We start from the raw sequence: 17,701 nt of genomic DNA on the forward strand, positions 1-17,701 counted from the left end.
ACCAATCGGCTCATGTCACTCTGATCTGTTCGGCGCACTGTCTCCTGGGATATGTAGTTTCAAAGCCGCCAGAGTGCTTTGATGTCCGATGCCTTTACAACTACATATCCCGGCGGCCTCCGCCAAGGGGAGGAACTAGTCAGAGTCCGGGTCGGGGTTTTAACCAGGTGCTTTGAAGCGGTAGCATTTTTACCGGGCTGGTCCTGCCCCCGGCAGCCCGGTCCTTCGGCGCAGCGCTGAGGCCGGTGCCCGGCTGCTTCCCGCTCTGCGCGGCCGGGGCCCGAGGGCGGCGGGCATGTTCCGCCGCCTCCTGCCTGGCGCGCCCCGGGCGCGGGCGGGCGCCTGGTTCGGGGCTCTAGGGGCCCGCAGGCGCGGCTCGGACGCGGGGTGGCGGGCATCGGCCCCCGAGGAGGCCGTGAGGGAGTGGACGCTGCCCGTGGGCCCGTTCGGACGGCTGAGGACGCGGCTGCCGTGCCGCCTGCTCGTGAGGCCCCTGGATCCCCTGGCGGCCCGGGACGGCGGCCGCGTGCGGGTGGCGGTGTGCGGCGCGGGGCGCGGGGCGAGCGGCCTGGACGGCCTGCGGGTGGAGTACGACGCGGCTCGGCAGGAGGTGGCCGTCCTGTCGGACGACATCGACCCGCGGGCGGCGGTGGAGGTGGACGCGCCCCCCACCTTTGGCAAGTGGACGGAAAGCTGGTTTGGGTCTTGGGTTTCCTGCCATCCTGCTCTCTAATTTCCTTGGCACATCCAGGATTCCTGCATGGTGTCTAACGACATTTAAAATAATTTTCTCCAGTTAAGCAGAAAACTTAAAACCGAATGGAAGCATGGATTGGAATAATCTGAGTCTAGTTACATTTGGAGCCTGTGTTGTGCCTTGTCACAGTCACTAGCAAAACGGTTCGTCGTTCAGGGTTGAGGTTTCTTGGTAACGCATTCAGTGGCTTGGTGTCCACCTTGTTCGCATCTTGGAGCTCTGTTCCTAGTCAGCTCTGTGTGTAGATGCCTCATAACTAGCCTAGAAAAAAAAATACTTGCTTTCCGGCAGATACCCAAGCTATTAGGTGTCCATGCTTTTAGGCATAAGTAAATTCTCTGGCAGTTGCAAGCTTTAAGGCAAGACAAATAGTAAGTAAGACTGCCTGGAAAAATTTATAATGGTACCTGAAAAACTTATTTCTTAGGTGTTTGGGTCCCATTATTTCCCAGATGCTAGTGCACACATGCTTTTCTAGGAAGGGTTCTCCAGGCCCTCATTCCTGGAGCTGAAGGCTGATGGTGATCATAATAACATTATTTACCTCTTAAACGGTTATTTTTATTAAGCCTTATAGTTGCTCCATAGAGTAGATTCTTTTACTGTCACCATTTCAGATGAGAAAATTGAGATATAGGAAGTATCATAAAATATTGTAAGAACAAATGATAAAACCCTCAGCGTAGGGAAATTGACTTTCTAGCCACCTTTCCACCTTAAATGCAAAGAGATGGGGCTAGTATTTGAGCTGACTGGAGTGGCTTCTCATCTGATTAACGTAGATGAGCAAGAGGCTGTGCCCTCCACATGGACTAATTTGAAGGTGCTGAGGGGCCTTTACCACAATACAGATCAAGGCAGTGTCTTAGGGTTTCTGTAAAGAGATCCCATGACCCCAGAAACTCTTATAAAGGAAAACATTTAATTGGGTGACCTACAGTTCATGGTGGGACATGTCAACGTGCAAACAGAGAAGGTGTTGGAGGGGTAGCTGAGAGTTCTACATCTTGTACAGGCAACAGGAAGTGGTTTGTCTCACTGGGTGTAGCTTGAGCTTAGGAGACCTCAAAGCCCGCCTCCATAGTGACGCACTTCCTCCAACAAGGCCACACCTCCCAATAGTGCCACTCCCTTTTGGGGACATTTTGGTTCAAACCACAACAGGTGGGTATCAGTGAGAGCCAAACAAAACTTAAAGCAGCACCTGTGAAAATAGATGCTACCCTGTGTTAATCTCAAATCTCATCATTACTTATAACCAGAAGCCTGTTACCAGTTAACTGTCTCCATGCCTCTGTCCCATAGGTCTCTCAAATCTGTATAGTTAATTTTATCATTTGCTCTTACAACTTGTGAAAGAGTGACTCAGTGAACATGGCATTACTACTGCTGTGTCTAGCCTCAGATCTTCTAACTTCCCAAGGAGCACAGTGTGTTTAGAGTCCCATTCCTCAACTGTATAGTTGTCAGGTCTCCCTTATTTCTGGACGTGTGACAAGATTCAGTTGGGAAGTAAGCTGTGCAGTTCTGTTCCTATCAGTGTTTGACTTTATGTCTTCTACATCCCCTCACTCTGTGTTGTTGCTAATTTAAACCATTGCCATGCATCTGGGGAAAGTCTTACTGTAGCTATTAAAATTGTGGCATTGCGTCCCAATAATTTGCTTTGGGGAACATAGTTGTGCTGGTTATTCATTCATTCATTTTTAGCAGCTCGATACAAGCTAGAGTCACCTGGAAGAGGGAGCCTTAGTTGAAAAAAATACCTTCACCAGACTGGCCTGTAGGCCAGTCTGTGAAGTATTTCTTGATTAATTATTGACGTGGGAGGGCCCAACCCCTGTGGTTGTTGTGGCTGGTATAAAGAAAGCATGCTGAGAGTATCATGGTGAGTGTTGCAGTTCCTGCCCTGAGTTCATGATGGACTGTAAGCTAGGAGATGAACCTTTCCTTCCCCAAATGGATGTGGCCAGTGTTTCATCACGGCCACAGTCTTTATTTCTACACTCTGGAAATCATTAATGTTAATTGAATTGCATATTCATTTTTGCTGTTTAGAAATTCTTGTTTAGTTGTCTGTTTTGTCTTTTGAGACAGAGTCTCTCTACAGAGGCCAGTATGTAGAGCAGGCTGGCTTTGTACAGCTCAGAATGCCACCTGCGATTCCCTACTTTTCATTCTTTTCCCGAAACACTGTCATTTATCTACCACGTTGTATTTTAATTCTTATCACTAGGTTTTTAACAATGGTTCTGGTTATTAAAAATTATCTCAAGTACCCTGTGAAATATCTGTAAGGCAGTATTTCCATTTGGGGCTTGTGAAAGGCAGGAGTAGAACTTTAAAGCCTGGATCAGGGTCACATACACGGATCCACCTACTGCAGTGTGTATCTGACGAGGCCCTGCCTTTTCCTCCCTTCTGCCCTTGCTTCCAGATCTGAGTATCGAGTCTTCAGGGTCTGGCTCTGTAAAGGTGCAGAATATTGAATGTGACAGCTGTAAAATTGACACTGCGCAGGGGACCAGCGTCTTGCAGTCTGTGAAGGTAGGAGTGTCTCTCACTGTGCTCCAGTGGCAAAAATAGCTTAAACTCTAGCACAGAACCAAACTGCAAGGCTTCGTTTGTTATTCAGGTGATTGTCACTCATCTTTTAGAAAGTCTTCGAAAAAATTTGCCTTACAAGGACAAATGGTTGGGCCTGACTTTGAAGGTCTTACTCTTTCTTTCTTTCTTTCTTTCTTTCTTTCTTTCTTTCTTTCTTCCTTTCTTTCTTTCTTTCTTTTTCTTCCTTTCTTTCTTCCTTTTTCTTTTTATTATTTTTAGATGTCATTTCAAAGTGTCGTGAAACTCCAAAGTATATTAAAAAAATTAGTTTTGCAACATTTTCTTCTGCTTACTAAAGAATAAAGAAAGTCTTTATGCACTATAACTGCTTAAAATATGGCTCTTTAGCTCATTTTTTAACATTCCAGAAGTTCTTTCCTGGAGTGCTAAGCAGCCAGTTTTTCAGAACAACAGATGATTTGTCTTATTTTATAATTAACAATTTTACACTGTATTTTTTTAAATAAGATTGATCTTAGCCATAAATGTTTAAAATTATCCCTCTGTTAGGGAGTTTGCTGGGATTTTTGTAGCAGGTTTTCTTTTTGGGGCCACCAACCAGCTCCCAGTCATGACATGGATGCACACTATTAGTTACGAGTACTCAGCCTTGCTTTAGGCTCCTTCCTTGCCGGCTCTCATAGCATAACCTGTTTCTCTTGTCTACATCTTGCCTCAGGCCTTTCTACCCTTCTTTCCTTCTCTATATCTTTCTCTCACTGCTTCTCATGGCTGGTGGCTGACTGGCTTCTCGCCCTAGCTGTGTTCCTCGCCTTCTCCCTCGTTCTCTTCTCTTTCGAGCCGAGATCTCCCCCCCTCATTCTCTCCGCCAACCGACTCTGTCTGTCTCTCTCTTGCCTACCTATTCGTTGTTTAGCTTTTATTAGGGCAATCAGGTGCCTTAGGCAGGCAAGGTGAAACAAATGCAGCCCATCTTTACATAGTTAAACAAATATAGTGCAGACAAATGGAACACAGCTTCACATAGTTAAAGTAATATTCCACAGCATAAACAACGTGTCTTTTCCGGGTTAGAATAATAATCCACAACAATTTCTAATTGTTGTAGCATTTGCGGGGTGAAAGCATAATACTCTGATACACTTTGTTGAACTTGGTCGTCTCTGTATTGTAACTGCAGTGCTCTAACCATTAATCTGAATGGTTGATACTTCTGTGTTGCCCATTTGTTTATTTGTCCATCTTTATCTGGGCACCTGCTTTTTACACCTGTCTACATGTGAGGCCGCTTAAAAGAATGTAGTTGTATAATCTTCATAAAAGACTCAGATAGACTTTTTAGCATATAGTTTGGCTCATATATATATTTGATTCACATATGTATAATTATGCAGTGGAGTCTTCGTCTTGCCTGACTAACTGGTCAAGAGCACTGTAATTTCTTCTCTCCCTTAGAAATACTTAACTGCTCAGTGATGCTCTAGTTTTGATGAATTAATTTTGTAGGCTTCACGTTTGGGTCCCGACTCTAGTCTGCTGCTGCTGTCTGTCTCTTCGTGTTCATACTTTCAACTGGTGGCCTGGGAGATCTGAGTCTGTCAGTTCTGTTTCTTCTTGCCACCGTGGGTGTAAATACAATCATTTCTTCACCCACAGCATTGTTGCCGTTTTGGGCATGGGGGTTTTCTTTGGATCCTATTGGATGTGGGATGTTTAGTGGCAAATCCTAGCCTCTGCCTCTCAGATGCCACTGAGACACACCTTGGTTGTGAAAGGGAGAACTGTTTCCAGACATTGCCACATGTCCTCTGGGGACAGATCGTCTCCAGTTGGAAAAACCGTAATAGAAGTGGGCCATGCTTGTTCCCTAAAGCATGACTGGGAATAACTAATGAATAATGGTGAATAACTCCTACAAGAATGAAGCAGTACAATATTTTCAGACACAATAGTAGTGTTTCCTTTTTAACTTTAAATTTATAAGAATTTTATAGGTAAGAGTTTAAGTCTATTTTTAAAGTACATTTTGTATTTGTTCTCTGGAAGACTTGTTAAGAAAGAAAAAAAAGCCATGAATTAGCAGTCTTTACAAATAAAATTGCTCAAAAAAGAATTAGAAGGACTAAAGCCGATACTAGAGCTGCTGGTTAGCTTATGGCAACTTGACATGAGCTAGAGGCAACTTTGAAGAGGGAGACTTGATTGAGGAGTTGACTGCCCGTAGCAGGTCTGTGGGCATTGTCTTGACCAGTGACTGATGTGGGATGGCCCAGCCCACTTTAGGCCATACCACCCCTGGACAGGTGCCCTGCGATGTGTGAGAAAGCACTCTGAGCAAGCCAATAAGAACGCTCCTTCCTGGGCTCTGCTGAAATTCTTTCATCCAGGTTCTGGCCTCGGCATCCCTCAATGATGGATGTAATCTGTAATTCAAGAAAACTCTTTCTTCCCCAGTGTCGGTTTTGGTCAGTGTCTTATCACAGCCACAGAGAAAGAAACTCACATTCATGAATGCAGGCACTTTGTTAAATTATCTGGTTTAGGCTGTTAAAATATGGTACAATATTATCTTGAATCAGTGATTATCTGTTAATATGTCTACCTTTTCATAGGGCTATATATGTATAAAGTAGCATTTTAATAACTAATTACTGCTAGCCGGGCGGTGGTGGCGCACGCCTTTAATCCCAGCACTCGGGAGGCAGAGGCAGGCGGATCTCTGTGAGTTTGAGGCCAGGCTGGACCAACAGCCTCCAAAACAGAGAAACCCTGTCTTGTAAAACCAAAAAAAAAAAAAAAACTAATTACTGCTAATGAATTGTTCATATGTACTGAGAATCTCAGCTAAGCCTGGTTAATCTTTCATTTATCAAGAGTGGAAACTAGGAGGCACCAAAAGACGGAATAATGCACTCACTCAAGCTCACAGAGCTGAAGTAGTTGAGCTGGGATTTGACCTTAAGTTGGTGGTTTCCAAGCTCCAACTCCCCAGTGCTCTTTACTACCTGAGGGAGTCATGGTAATGTCACATCTATTCAGCATCCTTAAGGAATAAAGCAAGTGAATGTCAGACATCTGCGTTTTTAAAAAAATGTTGCACAGAAATTTCTGATTTATTTCCACTTTTTAAAAATTTCCACATCGTGTGGGAGTCAGTTTGAGTGTCAGATTACAATAGCTAGCTTGGTGTTTTTTAAGCCTTAGGCCTCTTCAAAAAAAAAAAAATCTCGTGATTGTTTCTCTCTCCAAAAAATGAACATGTATATGAAAGTTTTCTTACAACTTCATAAATTTCAGAGATACTCCAGAAATTCACTTAATTTCAGTTAAGAGCTTTAGATAGGAAAGCAGAGTTACTTTGGAAATAGATCTTTCTAAAAATTCTAATAACTTGGTTTTTAGATTTACATCTGTGCCATGATGAAGTTAACCACACTGTAAGACAAACCCTTGTGGGGACAATTTGTTTTGCTCTTTTCAATACTTTCCTTAAAACTGATTGCTGAGTTATTTTATGGACGTGCACAGAAGAAAATGTTTCTGTAGTATCATGCAAGCTTACTCTTCCTACCCTCTGTGTTTTTTTGTTTTGTTTTTCAGAGCCAAAACTTACATGTTCAAACAAAAGGAGGCAATGTGACCTGTCTGGGAACAATTTACGGAAATGTAGATATTCGTGCATCACATCAAAGTGTAAGAGTGAAACTCTCTCCGTAGCTTCAGCTTTGCTGCTGATTCCCCACAAATGGTAGCGTTTATAGAATTTGTTGTGCAACAATTTTCTTTTTAGTGCATTTAGTTCCTTAATGAGCTCATGTTTGGAACTGAAGTGGTTAAATGCTTATCATTTAAATTTTAGTGTGTGATTTAATACTTTAGATAGTTATTTATGTCATTAGAATTAGTAAACACTTCATATTTGATTCTGACTTGTCTAAGGAGACTTTTATTTTGATGGTTATGAATTAAAATACTGAATTAAGTAATTCCTCCAGTGTAGTGGGTTTTGTGGGTGCTGGGTTTACTTGAACTCTGTGTTCTCCCAAGCTTGCTGCTTTTTGTCTATTTGAAGGTATATTCCGAAACACACCTGTGGACAGCACAGAATTGACCCATGGGTTTTGAAAAGAGGCCGTGATGTTGGGAGATGGAGCAAGGGAGCAGGGGCCCCTGGGATGAATTGGGATGAAATGAGCAGTTGATATGCTAAGAATCCATTGTATAGCTGAGAAGTCATATAAAGCATTGAACAACCATTTGAAAGTTGGCTTCTTCAGTGTTTCCACAAGGTGGCACTATGAGTCAGAGCTAATGTTCTCCAACTCCTACCCTGTTACAGAAAGATGGCTTACATTTCAAATCAGCTATTTTACTACTTCCAGTGACTTATCATGCTCTTAATGGCAAAGGTAAACTCTGGGGACTATGAATTTTCAGTTGCTAGTGCTTTTTAAATCTTACATAAAAATCTGACTCTGATAGTGAAGGTTATGAGCATATCCTGTAGCTTACTGTTGGCACAATTTTTAAAAACTATATGACATTTTATTTGTGTGTGTGTGTGTGTGTGTGTGTGTGTATGTGAGTGTTCGCTCACGTGTTCCCCAAGATGCACGTGTGAGTTTAGAGGACCACTTGTGGGAGTCAGTTCTCTCCTTCTGCCTTGCGGGTCCTAGTGATCACACTGAGGTCGTTGGCCTTGGCAACAGTTGCCTTTGCCCACAAGCCATCTGCTGGCCCATTGCTGGTACAGTTATGAAATGTGGATTGTAAGCATTGTTTCTACTCTTGTAAATTTCCCACACTTTTTTCTTAGAATCTGTGGGAAGCTGTTTAAACCAAATATTTAAATATATACTAAAGCTTTTAAATTAAACTAGGAAAGGGTTTTGAGAGCCTGCAGCCCTAGGTCACTGCCCTTGGAGACGACCTTGAGTTTTTTCAGTCATGTTACTGTCTCCTTAGAGGCACAACAGGCAAACTTTGCAGTTCCTTCAAATTCAGCTCTTGCATTAATGGATAATGTTATTTGAAATTGTATTACATGTAATGCTACTATAAGATTACATGTTCTCTCTGGGGGGTGGTGCATGTAGGTGCTTGGGTGTCTTTTTCCGTTGCTGGCCACCTTCTCACTGCACTTGGAGCTCGTGGATTTTGGCTAGGCTGGCCAGCCAATGAGCACCAGGGATCTGCCTGTCTTCACCTTCCCAGCACTGGAGTTACAAACATGGGTGCTGGGAACCCCATGTCTAGCATGGACCCATGCTTGACTGGCAAACACTGTACTAATGGATCATATCCCTAGCCCAGTATTACATACTTCAATCGGGTATCAGTATCAGAAATTTAAACCATGCTACTTTGAATAATTTGGCCACATAATTTGTTCCAATTGACATGGGCAATTGAACATTTCTTTACTCCTACTACCTGTCTCCTGAGTTTGGTGATGTGCTTAAGACTTAATATAGATATTTTTTCCTATTTTTCCTGCATAGTACTAACTTTAAAAGCATTTAAAAGTTTATTAAAAAGCATAAAAAAACTTACTGGTTAAGAGCACACATTGAGAATTAAACATCTTGACTCAACCACTTACTAAGTTTTGTGACTTTAGACAAGTTATTTAACACCATGTGTTTCAATTTTCTGGAAAATGTGGTTGTAGCACTGAACCTATCTCAGAACTCGGGTAGGAAGATTCAGGCATCAGTACAAGTCAAGTGGTTAAATTGGGATCTTGCATATCGCTGACTCTGACATGGGGCTTGCTTACAGAAAGGATGAAGGGGACAGAGCCATGGGAGAGAGCACCTGCACCTTACTTCTCTGGACCTGCATCTCGCTGTTCAAGAGATGGATGGAAGTACTGGTTTACTTACACAAACAAAATAATGAAATTAAATGGACATCATAAACAATAGGACTGTCAGCTGTGTGGCTGTTTTAAATTATATTCTTCAGAATCAACCTTTTTTCCCCCTCAATATATGTCTTTATTTAAATTAGAAACATGAATGCTTCACTTGTCAATCCCAGCTCCCTCTCCTACCCCCTCCTCCCTTGTCCCTCCAACAACCCCCTCAGTTCCTCCCCCAGCCCCCATATCATTCCCCAGGGAGGGTGAGGCCTTCCTTGGGGGGATTTCCAGAGTCTGTCATTTCATCCAGGGCAGGACCTACGTAGGCCCTTCCTCAATTGTCCAGGCTGAGAGAGCCTCCCTCTATTTGGATTGGGCTCCCAAAGTTCATTCATACATCATGGTAAGCACTGATCCCAAGGCCCAGAGATTTCTGTGGCCTCCTCACTGGCACTACATTCATGGAGTCTGGATCAGCCCCCTGTTGGCCTCTCAAGCATCAATCTGGGATTCGAGAGTTCCCCCTTTTCTGGTCAGCTGTCTTTGTGGGTTTCACCAGCACGATCTTGACCTTTTTGTTTATCACTCCTCCATCTCTGTCACTGGGTTCTAGGAGTTCAGTTCAGTGTTTAGCTGTGGGTATCTGTCTCTGCTTCCATCAGTCACTGGATGAAGGTTCTAGGATGGCATATAAGGTAGTCATCAACCTTATCATCAAGAAGGGGCTATTTATGTAGTCTCTCCACTATTGCTTAGCTTTCCAGTTAGTGTTATCCTTGTAGATGTCAGGAGAACTCTAGTGTCACCTCTCTCCTCAAGCCTATAATGACTCCATCTGTTATGGTTTCTCTCATCCTGCTCGCCTCTATTCTTACCTCGATTCAGCCTTCCTGTTCCCCCATGCCTTCTTCTCCCTTCCTCTTATCCCCCCTCTCTTTTTCCTGGTTCCCTCTCCTCTTGCCCGATGTTCCCAATCTGCTCAGGAGATCTTGGCTCATTCCACTCCTCTGGGGTATCATGCATCTCTCTTGGGAAACTCCCTGTGTCCCAGACTCACTGGCACTGGGATTGTAGGCTGACAACCCCCTGATCCACATCTTAAATCCATATATGAGTGAGTACATACCATGTTTCCCTTTTTTTGACTGGGTTACCTCACTCAGGATGGTTTCTTCTAGTGCCATCCATTTGCCTGCAAATTTCAAGATTCCGTTGTGTTTTTCCACTGAGTAGTACTCCATTGTGTAAATGTACCACATTTTCTGTATCCACTCTTCAGTTGTGGGGCATCTAGGTTGCTTCCAGGATCTAGCTATGACATATAATGCAGCTATGAACATAGTGGAATAGACATCCTTGTTGTGTGAATGGGCATCTTTTGGGTATATGCCTAAGAGTGGAATTGCTGGGTCTTGTGGTAGACTGAGTCCCACTGTCCTAAGGAATCTCCATACTGATTTCCAAAGTGGCTGCACAAGTTGGCACTCCTACCAGCAATGGAGGAGTGTTCCCCATTCTCCACATCCTCTCCAGCATAAACTGTCATTGGTGCTATTCATTTTAGCCATTCTAACAAGAATAAGATGAGATCTCAGAGTTGTTTTGATTTGCATTTACCTAATGGCTAAGGATGTTGAGCACTTTCTTAAGTGTCTCTCAGCCATTTTATACTCGTCTATTGAAAATTCTCTACTTAGTTCAGTCCCCCACTTTTTAATTGGATCCTTTGGTGTTTTGGAGATCAGCCCTCTGTCAGATATGGGGTGAGTAAATACCTTTTCCCAATCTGTGGGGTATCTTTTTGTCTTGCTGTGTCCTTTTCATTACAGAAGCTTCTCAGTTTCAGGAGGGTCCATTAATGTCGATCTCATTGTTTGTGCTACTGGTGTTATGTTCAGGAAGTGGTCTCCTGTACCAATTCTTTCAAGGGTACCTCCCACTTTCTCTTCTAACAGGTTAAGTGTGGTTGGATTTATGCTGACGTCTTTGATCCACTTAGGTTTTGTGCATGGTGATAGACATGGATCTATCTGCAGTCTTCTACATGCCAATATCCAGTTATGCCAGCACCTATTATTGAAGATGCTTTCTTTTTTCCATTGTATAATTTTAGCTTCTTTGTCAAAAATCAGGTGTTCATAGGTTTGTGGATTAATCTCAGGGTTTTCAATTAAATTCCATTGGTCTACCTGTCTATTTTTTGTGCCAATCCCCAGCTGTTTTCAGGACTATAGCTCTATAATAGAGCTTGACGTCAGGGATGGTGATGCCTTCAGATGTTGCTTTGCTGAGCAGGGTTTTTGTTTTTCCATATAAAGTTGAGAATTGTTCTCAAGGTCTATGAAGAATTGTGCTGGGATTTTGATGGGGATTGCATTGAGTCTGTAGATTGCTTTTGGTAGGATTGCCATTTTTACTACATTGATCCTACCTATCTAAGAGCATGGGAGATCTTTCCATTTTCTGGTGTCTTCTTTAATTTTTTTCTTGAAAGACTCAAAGTTCTTGGGATACAGGTCTTTCGCTTGTTTGGGTAGTGTTACCCCCGGGTATTTTATGTTGTTTGTGGCAATTGTAAAGGGTGACGTTTCTCTGATTTCTTTCTCAGCCCTTTTATCGTCTGTATATAGTAGGGCTACTGATTTTCTTGAGTTGATCTTGTATCCTGCCACTTTACTGAAGGTGTTTTTTAGCTGTAGGAGTTCCCTGGTAGAGTTTTTTGGGTCACTTAATATAAACTATGATATCATCTGCAAATAGTGGAAGTTTTACTTCTTCCTTTCCAATTTGTATCCCCTTGATCTCCTTTTGTTGTCTTATTGCTCTAGCTAGAACTTCCAGTACGATATTGGAGAGGTATGGGGAGAGGAGACAGCCTTGCCTTGTTCCTGATTTTAGAGGCATTGCCTAGAGTTTCTCTCCATTCATATTGATGTTGGCTATTGGTTCGCTGTATATAGCTTTTATGATAAAAAACAGAAATATTTTTAATACTCATAAAGAGTGTCTTGAAACTCAGCTTTATTTCATGTGGTGGTAGGGAGTATCTAGGTAGAAGTGCTCCTTATCTAATTCAGGATGTTTCAAATGTTCCATTAAATGTTTCTCTTTTGGTGTAAATCAGTCCCATTCCCTATTGAAATATTCCAGAATATTCCATTTTGTTCCCTCTTTTATGGAAATTCTTGGACAGCATGAAACCATGAACACTAAGCAACTTTTCATGAATAGAGTTTATAGGCAAATGCTTTTTTGTCAGGAGTTTTATGCCTTTACTGTAAGCCTGTAGAAGATAAAACATTTATGTTCTGGTAAATCCACTTATAAGTAAAGTGCTGGTTTTTTCGTTTGTTTGTTTGTTTTTGAAACTAGATTTAAAGTAAAAGCTCCTGTCAGTCCATCTTTAATCAACTTAAGATAATAAAGTAGTTTAAAATCAATATTATGATATACATTCTTAAAAAATACAAGCAGTTATCTACTCTGAACCCACAGGGCGAAGTAGTTTAACCTGTGCCCCTAAGACCCGCTGACTACTCTTCTTTCTCATTTTTGTACTGTCTTTAGCATTTTGTTTTTGAAACTCAATCTTGTCTGGTAATATTTGTTAACATTCTTAATGGTTTTTGGAAAACTTGTGAGGAGGGGAGATGCTGATGCTGGTGGTTTAAATGCCTTGGCATGGTGTACTACCTGAAACGGTTTCTTGGTATGGTGTACTACCTGAAACGGTTTCTTGGCATGGTGTACCACCTGAAATGGTTCCTTGGTATGGTGTACTACCTGAAATGGTTCCTTGGTATGGTGTACTACCTGAAATGGTTCCTTGGTATGGTGTACTACCTGAAATGGTTCCTTGGTATGGTGTACTACCTGAAACGGTTTCTTGGTATGGTGTACTACCTGAAACGGTTTCTTGGTATGGTGTACTACCTGAAACGGTTTCTTGGTATGGTGTACTACCTGAAATGGTTTCTTGGTATGGTGTACTACCTGAAATGGTTTCTGGGCAGAGTTGTGACACGCATCCGAGTAATTGAGTGTGTAGTGCAAATAAATTATTAGAATTGATGAGTTTATTGTGGTTGCTAGATTAAGTTCAAATTTAAAAGTCAAGAAAACATGAACTTTTAAGAGATACATTGTGTAAGAGCACTTTAAAAATATAGTAGGAATAAACTAGTAAGATAAATTCTACAAAGAAAACGTAAAGCATTGTTAAGGAAGCTGAAGAAGGCATAAAGAAATGGAGAGTGGTGTGTTGACTCTGTTCTCTGTTCTACAGAGAATGCATGCTGCTCACTATCTCGACAGCTAGAGCCAGGGAGCCCAGTGGCAAGGTGACTGCACTTCTCATGGAGTTGGTCATCACTCTAGATCAGCGGCCCCTACCCTTCCTAATGCTACGACCCTTCAATGCAGTTCCCATATTATTTCCATGCTACTTCATAACTGTGATTTTGCTACTGTTAGGAACTGTGATGTAAACATCTGATATGCAGTTATCTGAAATGTGACCCCTGGGGGGTTTGGACTCACAAGTTGAGAACTGCTGCTCTAGATGAACTGTATGGTTGTTTACAATTTGTTTTATAATGAACTGATTACAGTCTCTCTTTTCCCAGACTGTGACCATAGATAAACTTCAGGGAAGTTGTGTTAATATATCTACAGAGGATGGTTTGCTGAAAGTCAAGTCTCTTTATACAGAATCGTCATTTCTGACTTCTGCTACCGGGGATATTGCACTAGGAAATGTTCACGGTAAGCTGACAAAAGCCTAGTGTATCTCAAACTTTCCACATAGCATAAAATTTAAGGGATAACTGTTTAAGAAGGATCAGGAAACTGGCCTTCTAGATAATCAACTGCAAGCTAGCCATCCTTTTAAAAATTTGTGAAAATAAACTTACAAGCTAATTCAACTTTATTTTGACAAGAATTTGAAAATCATGCTGTTATATATGAAGCTAATAGTAGTTCTGATTTTTGAAAAAGATTTTTGTTGTTTTATATTGTGTGTGTGCATGGGTAGTATGTACATATATACATGTGCTTGCCATCTCTCCAGCCACAGTAGCTGTGATATTTAAATGTATTTTATAAGAAAAAACAATATCCAAGAGATGAAATAAAAGCAGCATTAATAAATATTGGACTCTTAGTGGTTACTTTTCAGGATAGGAGAGGTAACAGTTAAGTGAGTTAAATGTTTGGGTAGATCAAATTATATAAACTCTGATGCTAATTTTGGGTACAATGTATTAATGTGAATTGGTACTGGCAGGGGTCCTCATAGCATGTGGACCAGGCTGACCTCGAACTCTCAGAGATCCACCTGCCTCTGCCTCTTGGCAACTTCTTGTGATGTCCCAAACGTATCTCCACAGAGAGCAGCATTACTTAGTTACTGTTTATAGACAGCATGGGCAGAAAAAGAGAAAACACATATGGCTGAAGGCTGCTGTGGTCAGTGTCTTTCTGCCTCCTTGTGATTCCACAGGCAGAGGATGCAAATCAGGTGTATTTTCTGAAACATGTGTGAACAGTATTAAGACCCACCTAGTCCTTGAAAGAAGTACGGTCAGTGTGTGCACATCTGCACATACGCACGTACACGCTGCACATACACACGTACACACCTGCACATACGCACTGCACATCCGACATACACACTGCACATCTGCACATACACACTGCACATCTGCACATACCCACTGCACATCTGCACATACACACCGCACATCTGCACATACGCAGTACACATCTGCACATGCACACTGCACATCTGCACATACACACATACACATCTGCACATATGCACGTACACATCTGCACATACACACTGCACATCTGCACATACGCACGTACACATCTGCACATACGCACGTACACATCTGCACATACACACTGCACATCTGCACATACGCACGTACACATCTACACATACGCACGTACACATCTGCACATACACACCGCACATCTGCACATACACACCGCACATCTGCACATACACACCGCACATCTGCACATACGCACGTACACATCTGCACATACGCACGTACACATCTGCACATATGCACGTACACATCTGCACATACACACCGCACATCTGCACATACACACTGCACATCTGCACATACGCACATGCACAGCTGCACATACGCACATGCACATCTGCACATACACACTGCACATCTGCACATACACACTGCACATCTGCACATACACACGTACATACTGCACATCTGCACATACACACTGCACATCTGCACATACGCACGTACACATCTGCACATACGCACGTACACATCTGCACATACGCACGTACACATCTGCACATACACACTGCACATCTGCACATACGCACATACACATCTGCACATACGCACTACACATCTGCACATACGCACTGCACATCTGCACATACGCACGTACACATCTACACATACACACGTACACATCTGCACATACACACTGCACATCTGCACATACACACCGCACATCTGCACATACGCACGTACACATCTGCACATACGCACGTACACATCTGCGCATATACACCGCACATCTGCACATACACACTGCACATCTGCACATACGCACGTACACATCTGCACATACACACGTACACATCTGCACATACACACTGCACATATGCACGTACACATCTGCACATATGCACGTACACATCTGCACATACACGCATCTGCATACACATCTGCACATACACACATGCACATCTGCACATACACACGTACACATCTGCACATACGCACGTACACATCTGCACATACGCACGTACACATCTGCACATACACACGTACACATCTGCACATACACACTGCACATCTGCACATATGCACGTACACATCTGCACATATGCACGTACACATCTGCACATACACACCGCGCATCTGCATACACTGCATCTGCACATACACACTGCACATCTGCACATACGCACGTACACATCTGCACATATGCACGTACACATCTGCACATACACACGTACACATCTGCACATACACACTGCACATCTGCACATACGCACATGCACATCTGCACATACACACGTACACATCTGCACATACGCACGTACACATCTGCACATATGCACGTACACATCTGCACATACGCACGTACACATCTGCACATATGCACGTACACATCTGCACATACACTGCACATCTGCACATACGCACGTACACATCTGCACATATGCACGTACACATCTGCACATATACACTGCACATCTGCACATACGCACATACACATCTGCACATACGCACGTACACATCTGCACATACACACTGCACATCTGCACATACGCACGTACACATCTGCACATACGCACGCACATCTGCACATACACACGCACATCTGCACATACACACCGCACATCTGCACATACGCACGTACACATCTGCACATACACACGTACACATCTGCACATACACACTGCACATCTGCACATACACACGTACACATCTGCACATACACACTGCACATCTGCACATACACACTGCACATCTGCACATACGCACATGCACATCTGCACATACACACGTACACATCTGCACATACACACTGCACATCTGCACATACACACTGCACATCTGCACATACACATGTACATACTGCACATCTGCACATACGCACGTACACATCTGCACATACGCACGTACACATCTGCACATACACACTGCACATCTGCACATACACACTGCACATCTGCACATACACACGTACATACTGCACATCTGCACATACACACTGCACATCTGTACATACGCACGTACACATCTGCACATACGCACGTACACATCTGCACATACGCACGTACACATCTGCACATATGCACGTACACATCTGCACATACACACTGCACATCTGCACATACGCACATACACATCTGCACATATGCACGTACACATCTGCACATACGCACGTACACATCTGCACATATGCACATACACATCTGCACATACGCACGTACACATCTGCACATACACACTGCACATCTGCACATACGCACGTACACATCTACACATACGCACGTACACATCTGCAAATACGCACGTACACATCTGCACATATGCACGTACACATCTGCACATATACACCGGACATCTGCACATACACACTGCACATCTGCTCATACGCACGTGCACATCTGCACATACACACGTACACATCTGCACATACACACTGCACATCTGCACATACGCACATGCACATCTGCACATACACACGTACACATCTGCACATACACACTGCACATCTGCACATACACACTGCACATCTGCACATACACACGTACATACTGCACATCTGCACATACACACTGCACATCTGCACATATGCATGTACACATCTGCACATACGCACGTACACATCTGCACATACACACTGCACATCTGCACATATGCATGTACACATCTGCACATACACTGCACATCTGCACATACTCATGTACACATCTGCACATACGCACATGCACATCTACACAT

At 43.0% G+C, this 17,701-nt stretch overlaps 1 protein-coding gene across 3 annotated transcripts in view; it reads left to right on the forward strand.

Moving 5' to 3' along the window:
* The first annotated feature begins 193 nt into the window (after window positions 1–193).
* The window catches only part of Fam185a (family with sequence similarity 185 member A), a 48,652-nt gene continuing 31,144 nt past the window's right edge, over window positions 194–17,701 (forward strand). The window contains exons 1-4 of one of the 3 annotated variants that reach the window (XR_001197112.3): window positions 194–677; window positions 3,195–3,304; window positions 6,926–7,018; window positions 13,814–13,952. Coding sequence is in view for 2 of the 3 variants with exons in the window: in XM_013121103.3 (XP_012976557.1) it covers window positions 296–677; window positions 3,195–3,304; window positions 6,926–7,018; window positions 13,814–13,952 (724 nt within the window). In the remaining variant the exon portion in view is untranslated. The remainder of the gene's footprint in view (window positions 678–3,194; window positions 3,305–6,925; window positions 7,019–13,813; window positions 13,953–17,701) is intronic. The other 2 variants (XM_013121103.3, XM_005080888.4) reach the window with 2 other exon arrangements.

Source organism: Mesocricetus auratus, unplaced genomic scaffold (assembly GCF_017639785.1).
Source record: "Mesocricetus auratus isolate SY011 unplaced genomic scaffold, BCM_Maur_2.0 Super-Scaffold_100043, whole genome shotgun sequence".
In the NCBI taxonomy this organism is placed as follows: domain Eukaryota; kingdom Metazoa; phylum Chordata; class Mammalia; order Rodentia; family Cricetidae; genus Mesocricetus; species Mesocricetus auratus.